General features: G+C 40.9%; 1 protein-coding gene across 5 annotated transcripts in view; it reads right to left on the reverse strand.

Moving 5' to 3' along the window:
* Window positions 1–27,783, reverse strand: part of cemip (cell migration inducing hyaluronidase 1) — a 143,197-nt gene that overhangs the window by 106,354 nt on the left and 9,060 nt on the right. For 3 of the 5 annotated variants that reach the window (XM_042484707.2, XM_042484725.2, XM_042484717.2), the window contains exon 2: window positions 7,317–7,481. In XM_042484707.2, the coding sequence (XP_042340641.1) occupies window positions 7,317–7,371 (55 nt within the window). In that variant the 5' untranslated portion in view covers window positions 7,372–7,481. Of the gene's footprint in view, window positions 1–7,316; window positions 7,482–12,182; window positions 12,271–27,783 lie in introns of all 5 variants that reach the window. The other 2 variants (XM_088081197.1, XM_088081199.1) reach the window with 1 other exon arrangement.

Here is a 27,783-nt window from a genome sequence, read left to right on the forward strand (position 1 = left end):
AAACCAAATCATTACAGCAAATGACCTTAAAATGATGAATAAGTTAGTTAAGCTCAGAAAAGTGTTTATTATTTAAGCATTAAGTCTTAACAGAGTATGTGTGATTACAGACAGCAACCTTATTATCACCAGGCTACTGGCTGTTTCCTAACGCAGACATTGTAATAACAGTGTAACAAATTCAATTGATTTAATATAAATAACTTTATTAAATCATGTTTATGTCGAAAAATGAGAGAATTTTTTTGTGGAAAAGACAGGTTTGCCTGATGAAAATGTAATTTTGGCCCACCATTGAGTTAGTCAGAAAAAATTTGGCCCGAGGCCAAACTTAGTTGCCGACCCCTGCTCTACATACTCCCACTTGGTCACATCATTCATCGCCACTGTCTCAACTTCCAGTGCTATGCAGACGATGACCTTCTGCCTCAATTGTAACGGGTGAGGTACGGACCCAGATGCAGTACACCGGTAAACAGGAATAGTTGGTAATGACTTTTATTCAGCCCAGCACAAATCAAACACGAAGCAAGATGAAGTAATTATGCACATTGTTCATTCTTCGGGTCGGAACCCACAACAAAGTCTCTGGAGGGAGATCGAAGCAACGAACCGAAGCTTACGTCACTCGGCGTGGATGCGGAGGAAACCCCGTAGCCCAGTAGCTCGACAGCACGTGTGGAGATACCGTCGAGGAGAAGGCGGAAGCGTGGTCGGGGACAGGCGGAGGTTCCGAAACCGAGTGAGCAGTCCGATGATGCAGCGGTACCGATGGGGATGGACCAGGAGGATCGTCGGGGCCAGGCGGAGAGGTCTTTGCCAGCAGAGCAGATCAGGAACGCCAAAACAGAACTCGTGGTCGGGGACAGAAGGCAGGTAGGTTTACCGGGGATCAGGCGAAGAGAGGAGGTCAGGAACAGGCAGGGTCGGCTTTCAGAGATCTGGCAGGAGAATGCTGGAGAGTCTTGCATAATGCGAAGGAACAATCTGGCAATGAGTCTGTGTGTGTGGGTGTTATATACTGAGTTGATTCCTGATGGACTGCAGCTGGAGGTGAGTGAGTGAGCAGGCAGAGTGGGCGTGGTCAGCAGGTAGAGGGAGCAGAGGGAGAGTGAGTGGAAAAGTACTGAGGGGGGAGAGGAGCAGGATTGTGACATCAATAATATTAAATCCTGGATGCAAGCCAACTTCCTCAAACTGAATTGTGAAGAATTTGACATCATCATCATTGGTCCCAAATCTCTCAGAAAAAAAGCTCAAGACTTCAAGACTCCCTCACCACTGACTGCTCCACATTGCACTAATCCCCACACATCCCGCAACATTGGCATCATCTTTGACAGCAACCTCACCAGAACGGCCTTCTTCCGTCTTAAAAACATACACTTCAAAGTCCTCGTCCTCACTCACCACCCTTTGGAACTCTCTCCCCATGTGTAATTAATTAAGTATGAATTTTAATGCTGCGTGTATTCTTATCATGTATTTTAATGTATTCTTTGTATTATTTTTTTACTTTGTAAAGCGTTTCTGAGTTTCTTGAAAAGCACTCCATAAATAAAATATATTATTATTACTATTATTAACAGCTGACGCTGCTCCAGAGTGAATGTTTGCAGGCTGGTGAAACATCCTGGAGCCAACTATTTATTGGAGTGTCCAGCCAGCCAGCGCTCCAATCACATACTGTTGCTCATGCTGAGTTAGAAAATATTTGCATGCATGACTGTTGTTGGCCATTCTTTTCTCCTCTTATCTCATTTTGAATGTCCGACAATAATCTACAGACAGTGCACACTCTGTTTGTGCATTTTGACCGTCAACATAATGATAACCTGGTCAGTTCACAGCGACACAGTTCAGCACTATAACCCGACTCTCTACAGTAACTCTCTATCTCAGCTATCTTCTTTTGATTCTTTTGTGATACATAATGCCACTACACTTAGAAGACAGAATGTTGCCTGAGTGTAACTGAACACACAAGCTTAAACCTGTATCAATGCATGACAATTTTGGGGAGGTCAAATTTCCCTCTTTCATCTAATGGAGGGGACGTGACCCCCAGTCACATGACTATTACTCTGTCCAATGCTTGATAAAGCAGGATCTTCCAGCTCTGCAGGCCCTGCTCATCTCTCCATGGTTGTAGAAGCTGCAGCTGTTCCTCGTTCATACCTGTCGCAAGAATGTCATGTTTTACTAATTGCAAGTTTCCAAACTCTTAATCTTGCCTCATCTCAGTAAGTCAGTCTTGTAACAGTTATGCCAAGTGGTAACAAAAAAGTGAACTGGTCAACATTATGTCAGTCGGTCTACTACTGTGTTCAGACAACCCCGATTTACAGACATCACTCATAAAGGCAACTCATAACTTATAGCAGAGAAATAATACAGCCAGTCAAAATCAGACTGCTGTTTTATGATCATCACGTGTGGTATTTCTGTGTAGTTTACTTTACAGCTTACTTTGCTCAATTTTAGCAACCCACAGTAACAAGAAAACAATCACATCACCCCACTTGAAAACTTTATAGCGAACTGTGAGTCCATTAGTTACACTAAATGATATGTTTCGGTAAATAGTCAATGATAGACATTACTTACCAGTCTAAAAAAACTTTGCAAGTTCAGCATCAAACTGCATCTTTTAACCCTCCAAGAGCTTTCTCCAGTGTTGGAAGCTACACCAATATTTACTCTAGTTTATCTTCTTCTTACGTTGCTTCTTTCCTTTGCCACAGAATGTTGCTTCTTTCTCGGAGCTGCTTGTGATGCCGATAGTGGTCGTCACTTAGACTGTAACTTGGATGCTGTATTCACTGACTCTATGCTCCAGCTGGCTCAATTTATTCCTCCTCTCCTGCTGTTCACTAGAGGCCAGGATGTATTATTACAGAGTGGTCAGGCTGCTGCTTAGCAGTAGATATCTCTGCAATACAATCAATGGGCATCTTGGACATACAGTAACATCAAAGGTGTTAATTCTCCACACTCTGTTGATAGGGTTAGTTCATTTTTTTAATGTTTTAAACTAAAATTATGTCCAGTTCTTACATAATGCACCTTTAAGGCAGCTAACTTACTTCAGTTCAATAGCAATAAAACAGAGGTTTTGATCACTGGACCACAACATCACAAACTACAAATACAGTCCACCCTTGGTTCATTCAGCGAATTCAAGAATCTTGGAGTAACTTTTGATAGCCTATCCTTTGAAAAACATACCAGAAATATTGTCAAAGTCTCTTTTATCATTTATGCAACATCTTCAAGATACGACACATGCTCAATTTTAAGGACAGAAAAAGCCATATATGCCTTTATTGCATCACGCCTAGACTACTGTAATTCTCTTTTTACCTGTTAAAATTCCAATTTAGTTTTACAATAACAACTTGCACAGAAATCAGCAGCCAGATTATTTACCAAATCCAAAAAGTTATGTCTCATCACTCCGATTTTTAGCATCACTGTACTGGTTATCCATTAATTTTAGAATTCATTTTACATTTTTATTAATCGCATAAAAGGCCATCCATGGTCTTGCACCAGATTACAGAACAGAACTACTGTCCCCTTACAATCCAGCCCAGACCACTGTGATCAGCTGATCAAAACCTTTTAGCAGTCCCATGAACGAGACTGAAAACCAGTGGTGACTGTGCATTTTTAGTTTTGGTCCCCCGTATCTGGAATAGCCTTCCCCTCAGTGTGAGATCAGCAGACTCCACTGAAACTTTTCAGACCTTCATAAAAACTCACTTTTATAAGAAAGCCTTCTCTTAAAATTATTATTTGATGCTTTTATATTTCTAACTTATCACTGATGTATTTTATAGTGGTCCTGTTTTAGTTTTGCCACCTGACTTCTTTGAGCACTTTGGATTCTTTGTACTTTTACCTGTTTTTAATTAAAGAGTTTGTCCGTTTATTGGCTTTAAACTTGTTTTATATGACATTATTTCTTATCATTTCATTAGTGTCTTTTCTGCCTTTATATGTGGTTATTCTATTAATTTTAGTTTTACCTGCTTAAAGTAGGTTAATTCTCTTCACCACATGTTCTTTACTTAATAGGAAAGGGTATTTTTAAACGTGCACCCTCATATGTTTTTGTACACATTGTTATTTTACTTGCGTTTTATTGTTCTTAGGGGGCAGGGGAGGGGCGGCATGTCTTGCAGGGAGCATTTTTACATACTTTACATTCAATTCAAGTTTTGGCACTTTGATGATGTGAACCATGGACATCATTACAGCATGCTAATGAGTGAATAGAAGTGTAAGTATAATATGTCACCCGGAAAAGCTTTTTTAAGTCTTAAGAAATGTAATAATAAGCTTTTATTCTTCTGTGAGTTGGAATAAAAGCAATAGATTTTACTTCTATTTTACCTGTTGCAGTCTGATACACACAGTTACAGAGCCAGTCCTTCCACACAGAAACAAGCTGCATAGTGGTGTTTTGACGTCCCAGCTTGCACAGTGTGGGCTGCATTTTGATTTTCTCCTTCCTACATGTGCGACTCTGAAAAAGGAATTGTTTGAAGGTAACTTTATAACCAGTTAAACTGTTTCTGATGAAACAATTCATTTCCTTTTTTTTTACTACGTTAACTAGGGTGTTCTCCTATTGATCATTAATATTGTGAGGGATGCAGCACCCAGACCAGCTCATTAGGGATATTTTTATGTGTTCATTTTTAATGTCTTTTATTGAAGCCATTATTGATGAAGTCTTTTATTGTTGTTTTTTTTTGCCTTCATGAGTGAAACCTGTAATAAACAATGAGAGGCCACAGTAGGTGTCTGTTGTCAAGTATTCTGCCAGATGGTTGAATCAGGAGCTAAACTCGAAGGGGTTGTGGTGTTTTTGGTGGTCAGTCCTGTTCAAGGCAAGAATAGGCTCACAGCATGGACTGATGTTGTGTGTGGCCTGGTTGTGTGCATAATTACGCACATGTTGTTGCCATTGTTGCTGTCCTCCTCCTCTCCCCGTGTGCTCCCTTCGCCCTCCTACCTGTGCACCTGTTGCCAATTCCCTCATTCAGGAGGGCAGGTAAGGAGGTGCGGAGTGTGAGGCCCTCTCTCTCTGAGACGCGTGCCATGCAAGGAGGCAGCACAGCAGCCGAGTTTGTGGGGTTCTCTCCCTTTGTTTCGTTCCTTTCTTTTCCCCTCGGGCATGTCAAGATTGCCTGGTTTTGCTGCTTTAGTTTGTTGTGTTAGTTTGGGTTTGAGGTTTCCGGTGGTTCAGTTTTCAGTCTTTGTTTCACTTTAGTTAGAGCCTTCCTTTCTGTTCTTTTAGGGAGTTAGGGGAAAGGCGTTGAGTCTGACGGCCTTCTGTGGGCTGGCTCAGCAGCTTTCCACCTTTTTGTTCCTTTTGGCCGAACCTCCATCCTTTTGGATTTGTTCTGTTAATTGTTTGCTATAATTTGTTTTTTCTTCTTGACAGAGAGCCACCACGAAGGGGTTTTAAACCAGTTGATTTGACAGTATTTCATTAAAACTTGCTTTTACACGTTTCTCAACTGTCTGGCGTCCTCTCTGTTGAGCCTTTTGCTAATTTCGTTGAAAGGCCGTAACACCAATCACACTGTAAACAGTGGTAGCTCAAGACAGCATAGAACAGCTCTCTTTAAATGATCATGGCTATGTTTTAGTCAGTTATTATCCTTTCTGCGCCTGTAATTAGAGTTGTGAAGCGCCCAGGTGTAGTGCTTTAAAGTGTTTATTTTTTCTGATTTAAAAAAAAAAATAGTTTTCCCTGGCTCACCTGTGTTGTTGGTTTTCTGATGAAGTTCAGGCACAGTTCATTGTGTTCTTGGATTAAGAAAGGAATTTCAAGCAAAGCAATGGAGCAGGTTCAGCAGTTTTACTCGCAGCTGCCAAACACTCAAAGCAACTAGCAGCCACAGAGCTCCAAGACTGACTCCAGAAGGTCACTCAGGAATGTGTGTGTGTGAACAGCTGCTGATGGAGACCATTTTACTTTATTTTTGGAGTTGAGGGATGAGTTGATTAAAATCAGCAGCTACTATGAAAATTCCATCTGGTTCTTTGGGCATGTTGCTGCTGATGGTATTGTTCAATTCCTGCAGTGCATTTTTTGAACTTGCATCGGAGTCTTGTGTCTTCATGGCTCCCAACAAGGTCCGTCTTTCCAGCGCAGCAGCTCGATCCGGGATATTAGGGGTTAACTATGTCTCTGTGAAGATGTGTGCAGAGTAGTCTCTGATTTTCCATTGTTAAATGATTAGTTATTATGTTTCTCCTACAGCATTAAAATGCCAGCGTTTATTCCTTGCCTTTCACAGAGATGCTGTGTTCTGTGACTGACACTTGCCAGCTGACTAAACAGGACTGTCAGTGATGCTGCTACTGAACAATAGCAGAGTTGAGTTGTGCGCACGCCGTGCTTGACCAAAAATAATTACAGAGGAATAAAAAAAAACATATGAGGTATCAAGATTGCTGAACTGTAACTCTCCAGGCAGGAGGAGACTTGAGACTTTACAGGCTCCACATAGGTTATGTTGACTTTACCTGGGTACCAAGTGGGTATGGACCCAAAATGGACACCTAGAACCCAATCTCTCTCTCTCTCTCTCTCTCTGTCTCACACACACACACACACATTGATGTGACATGTTTTTGACTCCAGAAAGGATTTAATTTTGTGATTATAGTTGGACTAACAAAAACAAATAAAAGATCCATGCTATTGCAATAGCTGACACATTGCTTTCATTACAGTGAAAATGACCAGCATGCTGAAACTACAGTTGACCAGCAACTGTTTCAGTTTCTAATTTCTAATCTCTTTCAGTGAGCATGCTCAGAAAATTACAGCACCATTTACATGACCAGAAAAAACATACTGACCATGCTTAGCATAATGGCAAGTTACACTGATTTAAAACAAGAAATATGTATGAATGAATGTGATAGCATGACTTTCAGTGTCATTTGCTCAAAAAAAAATGATTTGTATTTTATCAAGACTCCAACATAAATCATTCTGTGGCTCAGTTTGTCCAAGTTGTGTCAGTCAACAATCCTTTCATTTAAAAAGCTGAATTATTATTCATGTATTGTTTAAATGCATTCTTTTCATTTTACTTAAAGTCTAATCATGAAATATCGATGCTTAGCTAAGGTTTTTTCCCCCTTATTTTCTCATCTGCCCCCTTTCTTTTTTCTTTCTGCACTCCAAGTGATGTGAATATAATATTTGGTTGATAAAGTTGTATTTCATGACAATGTCTCGTGTACTTTTTTGAGTATAAGAAAAAAGAACCATGTTCTTAACTCACCTGCTCGGATGCTGGGGAGCAGCAGAGCTGCCAGAAACATGGCACATGTCTTCATCTCTGTCAGCCCACTGCTGACTATCTGCACCCCTGAGGCCTTCAAAGGTTGCTTCACACCTTCCAGTGGGTGTTGGAGGGGGTTTCAGAGTGGGAGGCCACCAAAGGTTCCTAGAATATCAAGTTGAAATGCACAAGTTTTAGCAAGACATGTACAAATAGGTGACTCCATGAAATACAAGCATGGCAGGAGGTCTGTCATTTTTTGGGGCAGCTGTGTCGCAGAGTGTAGTCTTTCAGAACACTAGCTTTTTTGATTCTAGCTTTAATTTCAAAGAGATTATGGCAGAAGATTTGGTTTGATCCCCACCCCCTCCAGTCTGCATGTCAAAGTATCCTTGGACTGAACCCCAAATAGTGTGTGAGTGTGTTTGAATATTATACTGAGTAGCAGATGGCACCTTGTGTGGCACCTCAGCCAACAGTGTGTCAGAGGCTGTGCTTCACTTTATCTGCCCTCTGCTGTGTGACAGAGAGCTGTACCACTAGTCCCATACTTGAGTCCGATCTTGGACTCAGACGTTTTACCAGGCTCACCCATTACAGTCTTTGGTTTTCTTTCCTCTTTTTTGCTTTTCTAGTGTCCCATTGCTGACTGAAGCAACCCTTTCTCATGTTGGCTATGTGATGACTGCCTAGATTATGTTAAGAGTGTTTCATGCAGTTAATGAAATGATACATCTGTGTACTGCGCTGGATTTGCAGAGATGTAGGCTGGGTGGGTGGTGTACATAAAAGACTTTTATGCAGTGATGCATAGAGAGATATTAAATGTTCATATATTGCTGGTAACATTGTACATGATAATTAGCTCGCTAATATTTTTTCTTGTAGAGTTGTAATCACAATATTAGAAAATAATGCAACATTTAGGCAAACTTATTATTTACTATTTCTTTATATTTATTATTTATGCTCTCAGTGATGACTTTGATGCTGTGACTCATCTTGTCTCGCTCTCTACACTCAACACTAAGTGACTTTGACTACAGCCTACAAGGCTGCACGAAATAACCACCAGAAGTTGTCAGGCATGTCGTGTTAATTTGGACACACATTTAAACACTACGCTGTGCATGGGAAATACTGTGGACAGATAAACAAGCATCACAAATGCATGTGCATCAGTTTGCCAATACATATAACATGTATGCACTGGTAAGACCAGCTAAACACCAGCTTATGCTGGTTCTGGTTTTAACTGGTTTTAGCTGGTCTTTGATGGTCTTAGATGGTTGTGACCCAGTTCTTGCTGGTCTTTGATGGTTTGACATGCTGGTGTGGCCAGCCTGTTTAGCTGGTCATGCCACTGTAACTAGCCTGTCAAGCTGTGCACATTTATCTTTATGCATAACACATGAGAGAAGACTTAACTGATATATGCCCTTTGCTTTTCATACTTTCTCCTCATGACACTGTTATTTCTCCTTCTCCTGGTTTCAATTTAACAAGATGTTCAATGGATGAACCAGCTAGAGTGACCATCACAAGCTGGAATGACCAGCTAAACCATCAAAATGATGCAACAACATACCTAAAGCTGGTCCAAAAAGGCTGGTCAGCCAGCTTAACTATCTTAAGCTGTTTTTTCTTCAGCTGAGATGTAAACTTTTTAGTGGAAACTGAAAACATACTAAATAAAATTTCTCAACGTCGGACTAACACACCTAGATAATGCTACTGAGAATAGAGCTACTCTTTCATATGCCTCAACCAGACCAGGGGTCTCATTTTTAGACATTGTGTATGCATAAAACGAGCCCTGAAAGAGGCATATGCCACTTCACGCAAAAGTTGTGATAAATGATGCCTCTCACATTCAATTTGGCCTCACATCACACTTGACATATAGATCCACTTCATCATAAATATTCATTCCATTCAGGCCATTTCATTTAAGTTTGGGCTAACCATAACTTTTCCATTAGCCCCTTTTTAGTTGAAAAAATAATGAGCAAACTCAAATCTCACTGAATTCTGCTCATTACTTAATCAGCGCTATCTCACCATCACATCTCTGACCCCAAGCACAGAGGAGAGGACTGTGTGCTGACATGTGTGGTCAGCTGTGAAGCCAATAGTGCATCAAACAGCATTAAATAACTGCAAAACAGAGCAACAACAGTATTAAATAATATCTCCTAATACTGTAAATAAATATCACCAAATAAAACTTTTATTTTCATATAGTTTTTCAGTGAACACAACTGTGTGCACACACAGGACACATTGGAGACACCGCCATGACTGTCACAGACACCATGCCTTCTCCAGTCACTTGGTGCAGAACGCTGCTGCTCGTGTTTTAACGGGAAGCAAGAAAAGGGATCATATTTCTCCTGTTTTAGCTTCTCTGCACTGGCTCCCTGTGAAATCCAGGATTGAATTTAAAATCCTCCTCCTTACTTACAAAGCTCTAAATGGTCAGGCTCCATCCTATCTGTCAAAGCTTATAGTTCCTTACCAACCCTCAAGATCACTGCGCTCTGAAAACGCAGGGTTACTTGTGGTTCCCAAAATTTCCAAAAGTAGGTTAGGAACCAGAGCCTTCAGCTACCACGCTCCTCTCCTATGGAACCAACTTCCATTTTCGGTCAGGGAGGCAGACACCGTTTCAACTTTTAAGGGTAGACTTAAGACCTTCCTCTTTGATAAAGCTTATAATTAGGGCTGGCTCAGGTTGCCTGGACCAGCCCATAGTTAGGCTGACATAGGTTTAACCTGCCGGGGGACTTCCTCTGATATGCTGAGCTCCTTTCCTTCTCTCAATGCTGCCATCAGAAATCATGCATGTCTGTTTACTGCATTGCCATGTGCAAGCTTAGCTTAGCTCTGTGATAGCCATGTGGTACTCTCACTACCTGGGGCTCGCGATTACAGAGCCTGGGTCTGTTGAAATGCACTACGCTAATCCTGTTGCCTCTCGGGAGCGTTCCTGCTCCCTTGTTTCCTAGTTTCCCAGGATCCTGGCCGTAACCTTGACTGTGCCTGACCGTGGTGATAGCTGTGCTGATGCTGTGACCCTGCCTTTGGTTGTGCTCGTGCTGTGGCTGTACTGATTCTGTGCCCCCCGCTCGCCCTGATTGTGGTCTGGTCCTGGTTGCGCCGATGCTGTGATCTTGCCTTTGGACACCTCCCTTTCACATATGCATGAGACTGTTATCATCTCTATCAACATCATCATAGAGAGCAATTACTAATTTCACACCTACCATTATTGTAATATGACATGCATCTGTTTCTATTGTTCTGTGCCCCCCCCCCCCTTTCTCTTTCCTTTTTTGCCATGATTGTATTTCACTTGCTATTTACGACATCTATTGCTCGTCTGTCCGTCCTGGAAGAGGGATCCCTCACTATCCTCTACCACTCTTCCTGAGGTTTCTTCCTCTTTTTTTTCCCCGTTACAGGGGTTCTTTTTGGGGGAGTTTTTCCTTGGGTGATGTGAGGGTCTAAGGGCAGAGGGATGTCGTACACTGTAAAGCCCTCTGAGGCAAACCATGTTTTGTGATAATGGGCTATATAAATAAAACTGACTTGACTTGACTTGACTTCACCCGACACACCTTCACCACCTTAGGAAATTCATTGTAAATTTTGATTGATGGGCGAGGCAACACAGAGATCAGAGCCATACAGTAGCTTATGTGATTCCAGACCCTGCTGGTTATGAAATACTTCATGAAAAACTGTAAGAACAAGTGGGCACCGTTCTGACAACATTCAAACATACTTTCTTTGAAAAAAAAAAACTTGGAGAGAAGTAACTACTTTCCTATCAGAACTAATCTGCTTGGCATGCACTTGCTATGACAACACTCACATACAAACATATTTGCCACCAAGTTAACTGAGGGTGGAGGACACTTTCAAAGATGTTTTATGACTTCAACATTAACAAAAACTTAGAATTAATCTCTTACAAAGACGTGTATTGATTCCATAACAGTAATATACCTCTGGGGAAGTACAAAGTATTGGGTGGAGCTCTGCTATTGTATTACTGGCAGCTCTGTCTGAGGTCTTACTAAACTCCTGCAACATGGAGGTGAAGAAAATCTGCTGACTTCACGCACAGACACACACGCGCACGCACACACACACACACAATTGACTTTTTCCAGGCACATGTATGTCTGCATGAATGTTTTGCTCTCTGTCTCATCTGCAGGAATGCAGTCTCATCAGAGCCTCAGGAATATTATGGCACTGTTGTAGATTTTGATAGGCTTACGATGCATTTAATTTAAAGAATGGACGTCACATATCCCAGCTAATGTAGCCCCCCAAACAACCATTAAGAGACACCTAATGCAGCAGTTATGACACAATAAAAACTGATTGCACCATGTCAACAACCTGTCCATTTAATTCCTGGTACAAATTATATGAAAAAATGGATTAGTTTCTGGTGTTTTTCTCTATTCAAGTCAACATCAATTCAAGATTCGAGAAGAAATCCTGATTTTTTATTTCTATTTATGTATTTATATTGTTATTATTTTTTAAATCAGACACCATTGGGGTCCTAAAAACAGGCTGCAAAAATGCAATTTGGGTACCTATTGGAACCTATTGCTCCTGCTAGACTATTTTAATGGTGTGCTGCCGGGCTCCTTCCAAGGATCAGTATCTGTAATCTACCTGCTGTTCAGTAAATGTTCCAATAGACCAACAAACTTTGTTCTCAAAGGCAGACACAAAGAGAGAGGTGGACAGACAGAGAGAGAGAGGGACAGGCAGAGAGAGACAGAGAGAGAGTCAAGTCAATTCAAGTCAATTTTATTTATAAAGCCCATCATCATAACTCACAGTTTGCCTCAGAGGGCTTTACAGCATATGACATCCCTCTGTCCTTAGACCCTCACATCGTCTGAGGAAAAGCTCCCCCAAAAAAAACCTGTACCAGGGGGAAAAATGGTTGAAAGAAGAGCAACTTAGGAGGGATCCCTCTTTCAGGATGGACAGATGTGCATATAGATGTCGTAATTCACAATTAAATTACAATAATGACAAAGGAAAGAGAGAGGGAAGAGGAAGAGGAAAGAGAGAGGGAGAGAGGCACAGCAATAATGGTAACAATAGCATATCATATAACAATAGTGATAGGTGTAAAATTACGAAATGCACTCTATGATAGCATGTGATGTACGGTATCAATGTAGCCACAGCACGAGCAAGGCCAAAGGCAGGGTCACAGCATCAGCACAGCTATCACCACGATCAGGTGCGGCCAAGATTGCAACCAGGATCCAGGAAAACTAGGAAACAAGGGAGCAGGAATGCTCCAGAGAGGCAGCCGAGTTAGTGTAATGCAGTAAAATGACATAAGCGTTTGCAGTTGGAGGGAGCAAGAGAAGGAGGAAGGAGCTCAGTGTATCATAGAAAGTCCCCTGTCAGCTTAAACCTATGTCAGCCTAACTAGGGGCTGGTCCAGGCAACCTGAGCCAGCCCTTATTATACGCTTTATCAAAGAGGAAGGTCCTAAGTCTACCCTTAGAAGTGTGTCTGCCTCCCTGACTGAAACTGGAAGATGGTTCCATAAAAGAGGAGCATGGCAGCTGAAGGCTATGGCTCCCATCCTATATTTGGAGACTTTGGGAACCACAAGCAACCCTGCATTTTCAGAGCGAAGAGATCTTGAGGGTTGTTATGGAACTATGAGCTACGACAGATAGGATAGAGCCTGACCATTCAGAGTTTTGTATGTAAGGAGGAGGATTTAAAATTAAATTCTGGATTTTACAGGGAGCCAGTGCAAAGAAGCTAAAACAGGAGAAATATAATCCCTTTTCTTGGTTCCTGTTAAAACACGTGCAGCAGCGTTCTGCACCAGTTGGAGAGACTTCACAGACTTGTTGGGGCAACAGGATAATCGGGAGTTGCAGTAATCCAGCCTAGAAGTAACAAATGCGTGCACTAATTTTTCGGCGCCTGTTTGAGACAGGATATGTCTAATTTTTGTGATGTTACGCAAGTGAAAGAAAGCAGTCCTTGAAGTTTGTTTTATATGGGAGGCAAAAGATAGATCTTAGAGGTTCCTTAAAGTAGAGGGACAGACAGGCAGCTGCAGATAATGGAGAGGTGAACAGGGTCTGAAAATAGGCTCTATGAGTGAAAGAAAAGCAATTTAATATTCCAATATACTGACATACAGCTGTGGAAGAAGTACTCAGACCTTTTACTGAATTAAAAGTAGCAACAGTGTAGAAATACTCTGTTTTCAGTCAAAGTCCTGCATTCAAAATACCATTAAAATACCATAATACAATTTAAGTATACTTGAAATAGCCCACTAGACGTTAAGGGGTTAATTATGCAGACTGGCCCATTTCAGATACTATAGCCTATATATTAGAATTATTATTGTATTAATGTGTTCATCACTTTAACTTAGCAGCTGGTAAGGGTGGAGGTCATTACAAATATAGGCCTACTGCTGGGTAGATAATAATACATCATAATTTATTAGTTGATTTATATTTGTATTAATAATTTTAATCTGTAAAGTAACTAAAGCTGTCACATAAATGTAGTGCATTAAAAAGTACAAGATTTACCTCTGAAATGAAGAGGAGCATAAAACTAGCAAACTAGCATAAAATGTAAATACTCAAGTACATGAACCTTAAAATTGTACTTAGATACGGTACTTGAGTAGATTAAATTCCAACACTGATAACATAAGTACAATTCTAGTTAATATATGTTAAATTAAAGCAGTTTTGAAGTACCCCCCAGATTTGACACTCTTTAAGGTACACATTTCAACTTTCCTGAGATTACGATGTGCACTTTGAATGTAAATAAAGTGTCAGAGTGCATAAAAAAGCACCAAAAAGTGGTTTATTTATCAAATTCTGTTAGGTCTGAGCCTCAAATACCCTTAAACCCTAAAAAACAATGGCCACTGGTTTTAAATTTAAAAAAACATGAAATGCCTGCGTGCTAGCATAAAGTCCTAAAAATTAACACGTTACCCACAAACATCTCTCACTGCCCCCCATTCAAAACGGGTTCTGGTCCAGTGTGCAGGAATTAGAAGCATCTATCTAAATGGTATATATTATTCACATCTATGTTAGATTCTAATGACCTGAAAATAAGAATAATTGTGTTGTTGTTACCTTGAAATGAGCTATTCATATCTACAATACTAGTCCTCTTCCACAGAGTTAGTCATATTGTTTCTACAGGAGCCCAGAACGGACAAACCAAACAACAGCATAGATAGGGCCATTTGTGTTTTTGAGTCAGCAACTGTAGCCCTCCAACACACTTGGCACATGGCAGAAGTTTCAGTTCAGCAACCTCACCACCAGATGGCAGTGTATCCTAAACACTGGACCTTTAAAGGCCTGGTCTGTGTCATACAGAAGCTAAGAGGTGCTGATAGCCACTGACCACCCTGCTGTATTTGATGGCCTAAGAACAGGCTGGTTATTTGTACTGTACTGTACTATTCATAAAGAAAATCACTGGGTCTATTCAGCACCTCTGCTCAAAGTGCCAAAAATAATTATATCATCAACCCGAGGCCTGCAGTGACAATGGGTAAAATGATTCACTCAGCAGCCAGTCAGCCAGTTTTGAAACAGACCTGCCTCAACACACACTAACAGGGAGGGGGAGGGAGTTGCAGGTGTGTGCGTCTCCTGAAATGCAGTGTGGATCTAGTTGTCGGAAAATAACATTTGGTCACATGCTGAACATACTATCCTCAACCTGATTCAGGTAAACAAGCAGTTAGTGCCAAGACCTGAATGAAGTACTTTGTAACACAATGACACACACACATACACACACACACACACACACACACACACACACACACACACACACTCTCACATGAAAACAAACATACTCACACACCACTGGTGCTCGAATTATAAAGGTGACAAAATCTCTGGTTGCCAGTTTGTAGAGTCAACATCAGTAGTTTAAAACATAACCATTTCAAATTAGCAGTTTTTTGGGACAAAAATTGCCTTTGCCATTCATAAAATGTGTAGTCTATTGTAAGATCTTTCTTACTAATACACACAATAATAAGGTTTGAATCACACATAAACTTACTCATGCATAGACTACAACACAGATACAAAGAATATAGAAAGGTTCAAATAGTTTGTCCATTCTGGGCTACTGTAGAAACATGGTAGTGCAACATGGCTCCTTGGAATAGGACTCGTTTCCTCTGTAAATATAAATGCCTTATTCTATGGTAACAAAAACCCAACAATACTTTTTTTTATTATTATTAATGCATGTCACAGCCATTGGAGCCATCATTTCATGATGATTTGTCCACAATAGGCTGAGCTTTGCCAGATATCTGACACACTACTAAGCTCTAATGTTTGGCCTCGAGGGTGATCATCCTGGTGTTAATGCACTTTGTAATTGATCTTTAATCTTTTCAGAGGGATTATTCCTGCCCAGCTGGACAGAAAAGCCACCCTCTACAGAGACTTTCAACAAGGACACCCAGACAGCCGGAGGAACCAAAGGTGCAGTCAGCTATTCTCTCACTCTGGAAAACCGAAGTCAGTACTGAGGCAACTAAGAGACATGAAAGACAATGAGTCATCAGGATCATCAGAGGACCAGGATAGAGAAGGATAGGGTGGATTTAAATGCCTTTGTAGCTCCATGGGTTCTACAAAAAGCCTCAAGGATTAGATTTTCCCACATTCTGAATTTTTTGAGAACACATTTTTTGCCTCCTAAATCGTAGGTTCTGTTGCTACCATTTTTTTAAGTGAATCATTATTGAACCAAGGTTATTGAAAGTTATCAAAAGCTTGTTGATGTCATTTTGCTTTTAAAAGATATTGACTGATGAATGTAGAGGGGGCATGGCTAAGTACATAGACAGACCTAACTCCATAACCGTTGAGCCGATCATCACAAAGGGAATTTTAACATAAGCACGAGCATCAAATCTGAAAGCTTCATTCAAGTCGGTTGACTTGACACTAGGGAGCACCACAAATAAAAAAAATTAAAAAGACTGTGACATATCACATATCAGATTATAAATCAGAAATACTTATTTTCTAATCATTGCAAAACTTGCTAACTTGTTTCAGTACAATTTTTGAACCACGTGTGTAAAATTATTTTGAAATTGCTCAACGGGGACACACATCTCAAACAAGTACATTGGCCTGGCACAAAATTTGGCCATAATCAAATACCAGTTTGTCCAAACATCTCAAAATCTCTTTGCTATTTTTGATTAGGCAATTAAGCATGTCCTCAAATGTTTGGGTTTTTTTTAATTTATCAATAAGGGGCAACAGTGTTGTCAAAGCAGAGCATGGCCCCGCACAGATTTGTATGTTAGTGCATGAGCGTTCATACTGGCATGAACCCCAAAAATCACCACTCTCCACATGTTGTCATTCATGAGAAGACCCAGAATGAACACTGTGATTACAAAACGTGGATCATTTGAAAAGCATTTGTATACAAGTGATTCTACCTCTAGCTGGTTTGATCCATTTGAGCACTGCGAGCTTTATGCCCGGTTATGTACCGACCCATCCATCTACAACGACCTCCTGCTTCCTCACGCTATATAATCACCTGACTTCCTCCTATACTCCTTTACACAAGAAAGCTTGGTCACTTCAGTGTAACCACATGCCAGTTTTGGGTGTTAGCTGAAATGGGTGATGCTCTTGTTTTCCTCGTGGGGACAGTCTATGGTTTTTTTTCTGCTTGTTCTGTGTTTGTCTGACTGTTTCTACTGTTTCAACTGAAAATACTCTCTTTGAGATTATCTGGCGAAGTGATCTGACCTGATATGAAAGATACATTTTTTGAATTTGTGGTTTGTCTCAATCAAAATAGAGACTGTTGCATTAGAATGCATGGAAATAAGTATAATTTTGGCTATAGTGGAGGAAAAGAGGTGATCGTAGACTGACTGACATTACCATGCTTTTATTTCAGCTTTCTGTTTCTCTTTAATTCCCCTGTCACAGCAATGGAATGATGAAATTTGTCAAGAGTTACATTAAAGAGGAGGAAGGGGAGAAATGACCTCATTAAAGTTGGTAGGAGCATCACCAACAGCATGGAGTGAGATTCTCAGCAAGCCCTGCAGTCACACTGTGTGATCCCTGCACAGCCCAAAGATTACAGCAGCTGAAAATGTAAGCGTGATGAAACTGAAACACATGCTGCAAATGATGAAACATATTTGACATTAGCAGTGGGTGGGGGATGGTTTTTTCTTCTTCTGTTGACTGAAAATACCTTCACATCTCTGTGTTCGTGTTGCTGTCAAGATGATGAGTGAAGAGAAGAGTAATAAAAGGAGATCATAAACAATACAGGAAATCAAAATAACTGTATGTGAGGGAATTTAAATGCTGAAGTAGCTAATGAAGTGTTCAGCACTGGAAATAAAACAAATACATGAATGTGGTTAAAACTGGCACTAATCAACATCTTTTTCTAATAACATCTAAATATGTTTCAATTCTGTCTATGTGAGGAAGTGCTCAGTGACATAACGCAATGTATTGTTTTGTCATTGTTACACAATCTACAGTACATGCTACCATATAGTGTAGAGGTAGGAAGCAGTGTGTCCTTTATGTAAGGAGACAGAAAGGAAAGTTGTGATGGACATGGTTTTAGATGGGAGCTTGCATTCTGTCATAGACCTTCAATTTATGTTCTCCTTTTTGCTAACCACAATATTCCACAACCTTAACCAGGTGTTTTAGTTGCCCATTCCCAACCATATTTTAGCTGCCATAACCACAATCTTGCCCTACCTTACCTATACTGTAAACTGCTTGTACATGTATTATAGAAAGTCCATCCATCTATCCATGTTTTTCTTTAATTAAAGGCATGTCCATCATGAGCAAGGTACTCCAGATCTCCCTCTTTCCAACATCATTTCTCCTCCTGGGTTAGGTTAGGGATCCTAAAATGAGATAAATAATCCCTCCAGCATATTCTGAGTGCAGCCTGTAGCCCTCTACCAGTTCATGATCTGCCCAAAAAAACCTCAGGTACCCAGGAGTGTCTCGATAAGATACCCAAACCACCTTAACAGCCCCATTTTACACGAAGGAGCAGGGACTCTACTCAGAGCTCCCTCTGGATGTCTGAGCTCCTACCCTATCTCTAAGGCTGAGCCCAGACACTCTATGGGGGTCTGGGCTCAACCTTAGTCTGGGCGTAGATGAAGGTTGAGATGTAGGTCAACCAATAAATGGAAAGTTTTGTTCTTTGGCACCTAATAAGATCACCTCATCTCCTCCACTTACTGATGGTCCAACATTTAAAAGTCAGATAAAGGTAAGGCTTAAACAAAACAAAACACATGCACACTCACTTAACTAACTGGCAAAACAAAACCACAATGTACTAGTAAGTCCCGTATGTGAGGGTGAGGTATGACATGGTTGGTGTGTTGAGCTGGGAGCAGGAGATTAAATGTGCTTCTCGCTAATCTGGTTAAATCTCCTCTGCATGACAGGTTTGTTGATCTGTAAATAAGCCTGCCCTGGAACACACATCACACATATTCAGAATGTATAACATAATCTAAAGTCTTCCTATACAACCACAGCCCAGCTAGAAAAGCTAAAGGGACATCTCAGCGTTTCTTGAGAGGTCACAGACATGAATCCATCAAACCAGACACATTTGCACATATGCTGACATGCCTCTGTGGTACAGTAAGAATGCAAATTCTTAGGAATCCAGAGATTTGTTATGTACAGACCCGTCTTTGTTGTTCTGTTAAAAGCACCTGTTATAACCACATTTCTTGTTCTGTCCATGACTCCATTTATTGTTCTTTACATAACCACATCTCTTCACAGTTCCATCATAATCTGATTTATTATCCTGTTCATAAGGTCTTTCTTTCTAGACTAGATTTCATGCCCATGTAGGGAGTGATCCTTGGAAGCATAATAATTTAATCTCATTAAGTCCTCAAAGGAGTTTGAGTATTAGTGTGTAATGTCTTAAATTAGACTACGTTTACAAGATTTAACACAGGGTTATGCTAGGCTTTTATCTGATGAGCTTCAGTCAGTTGTTAAATCAACACAGCGCTGCTGGATGTCATTAAACAGTGCCGACCTGGGAGCTGTGACGATTAGAAAGAAATGCTTAAACAAGTACGTGTTACGGGAAGACAGTATCTCACTTTGACAATGTGTGCCAGAAGAAATGCGCTTCATGGGACCTTAGCCCATTAAACTGTCAACCATTATGAAGCAATTCAAAAAAATCACATAGCAGCATATCTTAAAATCATTTCCGGTCACATGCTGGTACGAAAGAGAGAACAGTGACAGGTGCACACAATAAGCAGAGATGTATCTAAGCATGGCAACATTAGGCTGCTGGGGAGCCCTGGGCTAAAAATTTACTTCTAGACCCTGACACCACCTTCCCCATCCTGCCACCCTTTCTACAGTATCAATGTTTCCATTAAATACAGTGTATCTATATACACTGTTTAAAAAAAAGTAAAGGGAACACTTAATCGCCATAGTATAACACCAAGTCAGTGCATCTTCAGGGATATCAGTCTGTCCATTAAGGAGGCACAAGTGACTGTGAATCAATTTCACCTGCTTTGGTACAAATGACAAGTGACAGCAGGTGCAATGGAGAAGCAAAGGAAGACAATCCCCCAAAAGGGAATGGTATTGCTCTCTCCTTATTCTTCCTGACTGATTCTTCTCTAGTTTTGTGTTTTGTTAGTGTCCTTCTGGTCACTTCTGGTAGCATAAGCCAGTACCTGCTGCCCCACCAGGTAGCAAAGGTAGTCCAGCTCCTCCCGGATAGCACATCCATCCTGGATGTGGTTGCAAGAAGGTTTGCTGTGTCTCCCAGTAGCAGAGATACTTGGAGACTGGCCGTTACATGAGGAGAGATGGACAGTGCTGTAGCAGGGCATCAACCCAGCAGCAGGACCTCCAGACCTCCAGCAGGCTGCTGATGTGCATGTTTCTGACCAAACCATCAGAAACAGACTTCATGAGGGTGGCAGGAGGGACCGATGTCCTCTAGTGGGACCTGTGCTCACAGCACAGCACCATGCAGCTTGACTGACATTTGCCAGAGTAAGACAGAATTGGCAGGTCCAGCATTGGCATCTTATTCTCTTCACAGATGAGAGCAGGTTCACACTAGGCACATGTGACAGGTGTGAAAGAGTCTGACATGAATGTGATAAGGTACAAGGTACAAGGTTCAAGGTAGATTTATTTGTCATCTTTCTGAAACATGGTTTAAGGAAATTAAAGTTAACACTAAATCCTGCTACATCTTTTTGGCAAACATAACATTTCACGGTTGTTTGTGGGCTGCTGGTGGGTTTCAGGAGGTTTTTAACACTCTGAAAGCCAAGACTTTCTTTATTTGAAATTAGATGAAACATGAGTGTTCTAAATTTCATTGTAATTCATCAAACACCTGCAAAAAAATTCAGTCTGGAGCAAAGTGTGTGAAGGCAAAAGTGTCAAATGTACAGCCATGTAGATCTAAGGAAACATGAGAAACAGATGCTGTCAGCTTCTGTCTGTATGGATGTATGCCTGAAATTCACAATCATGTTTCAACAGAAGGTGCAGATAGAGGAGTCAGGTAAACCTACTCGTCTGTCACAGGGACAGTAAATCTTTACACAACACAGGACCACAATAACACTGCGGTGTGAGAAGACACAGACTTTTATCCTTTCAGCATCACACTAAATCACTACAAGCTCTGTACTACAGACACAATTATGCCTTACATTTAGCATTCCTCTGTGTGTGAGTGTGTGTGTGTGTGTGTGTGTGTGTGTGTGTGTGTGTGTGTGTCAGTAGCAGTCACAGTAATAGCTAAACTCTGTTGTAGGTCTGCATATCCCTCCAACAACATGGAAAGAGTCAAAAGTATGATATCATGATGTTGCTTTTTCAAAGAGTATTTTTTGACATGACCGTCAGTTGCAGTCATCAGTTCCTCACACTAAACACACACACACGTTGAACTGACACACTTCAAAAAGGGAAGTTACAATCCAAGCACCCACCTGCTTCTAAAAACTCTGCAAGGCCTCTGTAATTACAGATTTACAGCAGATGAAGCCCTCAATCATGCGGTTGGTCAGAGACTGCAGGGAGCCGTAACAGGCTGCTTTTAAAGCTACAGTACACACACATATACCTACTGACTGTGGTGTATGGCGGAGACAGGAATATATGCCAGAGCAGCGAAGAAAAACAACTGAGATATTTTAGTCATTTCTCCCTTATGGCTTAGGTTGCAAAAGTCCCCAACAGTAGTTCAACATTATGATGTGTGAGAGGGATCGATATGTTGATATTGGCCTTGATGTTTGGCAGCTGTAAGAATTGCACTCACACAAATTGTGGACGAGTATTTAGGGGTGGAGCGTCAGGAGCTCGAGTGCATTGCCTCCTGGTACATGTAGACACTGCAGTAGGGGTTTTCCAAGAGGGAAAACTCAGATTCTGTCAATACAGCACACGCTGAGGGGATATCTCTAAATGTGTTATGTATTCCATTTGTTTCCAATTAATCATTCAGGCTAAATGACCAATAGGCCCACAGATGGTGTTGTTAAATGCTGAAATATTTCTTCAAAAAAAGCATTTAATCACACAGGCCCCTACAGAGTGAGCCTGCACTTTAACTACTGTCGACCACACGTTCTCAGGCAACACCACAGGTTCACAATAGCAATGAAATCTGTGTCCCATGTCTCCGGCTCTGTTCTTGCTCTCTCACTTCCCTCAGTAGTGTTCTACTGATGGAAAATAATTTTCAAAACCTTCAAAAAAAGAACACATCCAATTAAAGTGAGCTCCTGCCCTGCAAAGACCTCTTAACAAAGAAAAGGAGGTTTGGGTGAGTGTGGACCACAGGCCCCCTGCCTCTAAGCACTAACCCTGGCCCAAACAATTAGTGCTATTGCATCCGTGTAACAGAAACCAAGTCTCTTTCACTCCCTCTGTGCTCCTGTTTCACAAAAGAAATGAGAGAGATGAATAGAGAGGGAGGCCATTTTTTATTACAAACAACACTCATAACTCATAAAAATCGTAATATCTGACAGGAAAAGACAACTTGTATGATTCGGAGCTCCAACAGAGTTTCTGTCCCTTCTCCCTTGATGTCAGTTTGAACATGTGTCGTTTGTTGCAGTTTCAGTGCAACTCCCCATAATGCAGAGGCCAGGTGACGCTTTATTCTCAGATAGATTTAGTCACCGCAAAGCAGTGTAACCCTAGCTCTATAAGCACAGGCAGAGCCCTCTACTGGACTCTATGGGTAATACTCTCTTCCGTCATGAGCATGTTTAACAGGCCTAAGATGTGAGGCCAGTAGACAGATAATAATATGGTCCAGTAAAGGACAGAGAAATAATAAAGCACACAACAGGTGGTGTGTTTCCTTCTCCTGCTTCTGTCACACTTATTATGTCTAAACACACCTGTACTTTAACCACATTCTACATTTCACATATTTCTCCATAAACCTAGGTCACAAATTAACATTACCCAACACATGAAAACTCTAGCTGTGTTCAAAACCATCCCCTCGTTCACTCACTCACTATTCACTATGTAGTGTGTATTAAATAGTGCACTATATAGGGAATAACCAAATGAGATTTCAGACACTACGTTGGAATTTTTTTTCCCCGGAAATATATACGACAGCATTGCATTGTGGTAGACACAAGTTAAATGTAGTGTACAACATATGTACACTCAAATTTGCTGTGCATTGTGGGCATTTTATAATGCACTATATAGTGGATTAAATTAACAGCAGAGAATTCGAACACCACTACAAAATGAACACACTATATAGCGCACTATATCTGTGACAGGGGACAGTTTCGGACACAGCTTCTGTCTCTCTAATAAACACTTTTTCAAAAGTCCATGTTTCTATTATTGCTTATATACACATGAAAGTAAATACAATACTTCCAAGTATCTTTGGTCTACAGCTCTGAGCTTTGTTTTAACAAGATTCTAAACAAAACTACAAAGAAATAATGAAGCAGGCAACAAGTGTTTCCTTTTCTGGCTTCTGTCATATTGGAGATGAAAGCTGAATACCAGCTACACCAGACCCAAAGGGTTAGGGCTAGGACAACATTTAGTTGGGGATATCAGATAGTGTGTGTTTCAGGGTGAAACCTCAAAGCAATGCCTCGATAATAGTCCTGCTATGCCAATTGACTTCATGCCTGAGTGAAGAAAAATTTCCATAAGAGGAAATTAACTTTACAGAAACCAGCGTGCTATTCACACTGTCTGTCCTCCCTCACTGCTGTACTTTTTATATGGCATTCTCTCGATCACCGTAGGTGGGCAGTCACACTGTCACAGACTCTGTGTTTAAAGGAGAACAGAACATTTGTAGTTAGCTGGAGGAAACCAACTCCTTACAGCAAATTATGGGTCCAAACCAAGCATAGTGGTTTCTCTCCTGGATTTGAGTGTGTCTGTCCATGTATTAAGATACCTGTCTCTGAGATTTCTGCATTAACCCCAACACAGTCAAGGAAAATACAGTTTGCACACCGAATTTCCATGTTAAGATTTGACCAATAACAAATGTCTTTGGGGTATGCCTACGGTAATAGCAGGTGTAAATGAACAGACTGGGATCAGATGTCATTATGCAGGTAATGTTTACAGATGGAAATCACGGAGATAAGCCAGGTGGAAATGGAGTATTTTGGGCAGGTACAGTGCCTTGCAAAAGTATTCACCATTCTTGGCGTTATTATTGGCCACATTTTTCCCCACTTTGCAAAAAGTGATTTAATCGTGATGAGTGGAATGTTCAAAGTTTCATATATTTTTCTTGAACCCACTCCTGATTTGTACTTGTCCAGAACTTTGTCCTTGACCTGTTTGGAGAGCTACTTAGTCTTTGTGGTGCCACTTGCTTGATGATAAACCGAGCCTGGTAATGCTGCACACTTTGGGTCTTTTCAGAACAGATGTATGAGATTATGTGACTCATCGGTTGTAATGAAACAAAAAAGGAAAAATGCCGAGGGGGGTAAATACTTTAGCAAGGCACTTTATCTCAAAACCTGAGAGATGAAAGGCAGAACTATCCATGTGGTAAGATTCCACAGGTGGTCGGTTAAAAAAAAAGATGAAGTAATTTAATAATTTAAATAGACCCTTTAATCATTTTATGCTTTTTTTCCTTCTTTTTTTTCTGTTACATATTTACTGAAAATTAACGAGGACAGCACAAGCCCCCAGGAAGTGCGCCATGCTCTGATGCAAAATTTACAAAGTGGCCAAAAATTACAGCAACACGTGATGCACACTGGCCCAGAAAGACTTTTCTCCGTTTGCTTAACATTGGGAAAGAGACCTCCTTAAATCACTGGATAATTTTTTTTGAGCCATATTGACTTTTCAGAACGCATTTTTAAATAACCATTATTTAAAACATTAAGTCCTAAAGACGTAAAATGCGCCATTTTCCAAATATAGAGGTATTTCTCCAGACATAAAATGAACTCGCATCGGACCCGCGGGACTCCACCGCGTGTACGTGCATGTAACTCTTGGAGTCCCTGACACTACACAGACTTCCTGCCAGCGCAACAGCGCCGAAACACTGTTAGCACAAGCTTTTTAGCAGCAGCAGCAGCTCACATCCAACATTAGCCTTAAAACTACCCCGACATACTCACACCAAAAAGACTTGACTCTGTGGTTAACCCCATTATAACCACTATCCCTGTAATGCTACAGTTAGCGCTTCATTTGTATTGTCACCTGGAGACCCAGTGTGCAGCATGGAGACCCTCCTCACTGAGCTCACTGGCTGCTGCCCTCGGCCTCTGCTCAGGCACTCTCTCTCTCGCTCGCTCTCTCTCTCTCTGCATGCATGTGCATAAACATGCAGTGTGATTATACAGACATGTCATACATCAAATGTAACCTTATGAGTCAGGTGTCCCTCTGTCTGCCTCTGTTCATAGAGACTTCAGTCCGCAGTGCAGTGCATATACTTCACTGATATACACTGGGCTTCATTATCTCTCTCTCCCTCCCTATCTGTCATCCTCTCTCCACACATAGTTGTTTAGGCTACTACACATGTAGTTTACACCTGAGTAACGACACTTTAGATTTGACACTAAGTTCAAAATTTTTAATAGAATTTTAGTCTTTATTTGGTAAGTTTTTATTTTCATGTTACCATTAACAATGAATTTAAGACTGAAAGTGATGGGGTGCCCGGTGGATCAGTGGATAGAGCAGGTACCCTATGCACAAAGGCAGTGTCCTCGCCACAGTGGCCACAGGTTTGATTCCAGCCTTGGCCCTTTGCAGCATGTCACTGCCCACCCCCTTCACACTTAAGCTTTCCCACAATTAAAGGCATAAAAGCCCCCAATAATAATGACTTAAAAGTCATTTTACTGTCACATACTGATATTTATTATATGTATTTGTACTGTTGGATTATATGGAGACAGGGGGTGTTGAGGGTAGGCTCTCTATCAATACCCCAGGAAATCTCCCGATTGAAAAAAATCCATATCATGCATCTCTAGTGCTTGCAGCTCCTTGAGGCAGAGAGAGGCTGCTTTTATTGAAGGCTTGGCGGAGAAGTTGTTGAGGTGTTCATACACAGCCCTGGCTCTGTCAATGGGAAAAACAGACCGAGCCTCACGACACTACCTCGGCTACTCTCATCTGCAAGGACCAGAGCTACACCAATCACAGACTCTCTTAAAGTTTTAAATAATGTAAAGGGGTTGTATTGAAAAAAGCGTTGTCCTCCAAGCATCCTCACAACCACTTTGAAGTGACCTTGCACCACTGGCTGAGAACAAAACAAAGAGAGTCCAACCTGTGGCTGCTGCTGGTTATTAAATGAGGCAGCTGGGAAAAACAAGGTGTTGTAAGAGGTACGTACAGTATGCTCCTGTGGCCTGATAATCTGATCAGCTAGTCCTCTCAGTCCTCTGACACAGTGATATGAAGTTCCCCTGGTCTGTATGAAAGCTGGTTGACATAGCATTCATTTGTAATGTCTCACATGGTCAAGATGTGTTGTATTGTGAGAGGAGGGGCGAATCATATTTCTAAAGTAGTAAAACTTTTCCTGGAGACTGCAGAAGGCATTGTGGGAGTTGTAGGGTCATAGCCAGATTGTTGGTGGCAGTGAGGGGTGCAGGAGCGACCATCTTCTCTTAAATGCAGTTTTGTGATTTTGTGATTTTTCTTTGGCTGCACTCTTTCAGCTGCTTTAATAACACAAATAGTAAAGTCAAGTAGTAGCTTAAATATATCACAGGAAGTCAACCAATCCAAACATTTCTTTGTCACGTGAAATCACAAAATATGTTTTCACTGAAATGCAATCAATGTGAAAGATTCTGAAAATTCCCAGATGGAAACATGTTTACATCCATGCTGATCACCAATAGTAATACAAGAAACGTGGCAGTATTATAATCTGATTCATAATGTCACAGTAATAGGGTGATCCTATACTTATGAAGCGATTGTCCTGTTGAGACTGAACCCAATGGTTTTTACAATTTTATGAATTGAATTATCACTTGAGACAAGTTTATCATGGTTTTATTAGTATTCGAATTACTAACAGGGAACCAACTAATCAAATGCTATAATCACAGCTGACTGATAACAATTATGCTATTGTTGCTCGGCAACCAGAGGCTGCCTTCAACACCCTGCAATCCATCTTGCCGAATTCAGACAAAAAGCAATAGAAACCATGCACTTGTCGCCTGACTGCATATCTGCCCCGTCCTCAAGGGGTTAAATATTTTAAGGTCAATCCTAGAAACATCTGTGAAAAAAACAGGACTTTACACTTGTTACCAATCCGATTTGTTTCCCAACACACTTTGTATGTTATCATTACATTTGGTTCACATGGCTATTAGAACACACCCAAAAGACATATTTATCATGTTTACCATGTTTAACATTGGTTCACTAAATTGCTTTCTCTTACTACTGTCACTGATCTTCTGCACAGGCAGGTGTAAATCTTTACTGGGCCATGAATCTAACATTAGACAGATTTGGACACTTCACTCAAGTTTATTGATCGTGTGACCACAACAGTCACAGACCAGGGGTGCTCTTTATCAATGCCAAGTAGGCATAGGCCACTGTCAAAGCAAATTTCGGAATAATAAAAACAAGCTTTATGGGAGAATGTGCGGTCCTTCAGGGAAACTCTGACCCACGCATTTACACATAGAACACTCTGGAGAAATGAGAAACAGCAACGGCAGTGGCAGAAGGATGAATGTACTTCAAGAAATGCTTTGACACTGATACCATTATCTAAAATCAACTGAAATATTACCTCTTATGAT

This window comes from Plectropomus leopardus, chromosome 1 (assembly GCF_026936395.1).
Source record: "Plectropomus leopardus strain MGB_pleo_1.0 chromosome 1, ASM2693639v1, whole genome shotgun sequence".
Classification (NCBI taxonomy): domain Eukaryota; kingdom Metazoa; phylum Chordata; class Actinopteri; order Perciformes; family Serranidae; genus Plectropomus; species Plectropomus leopardus.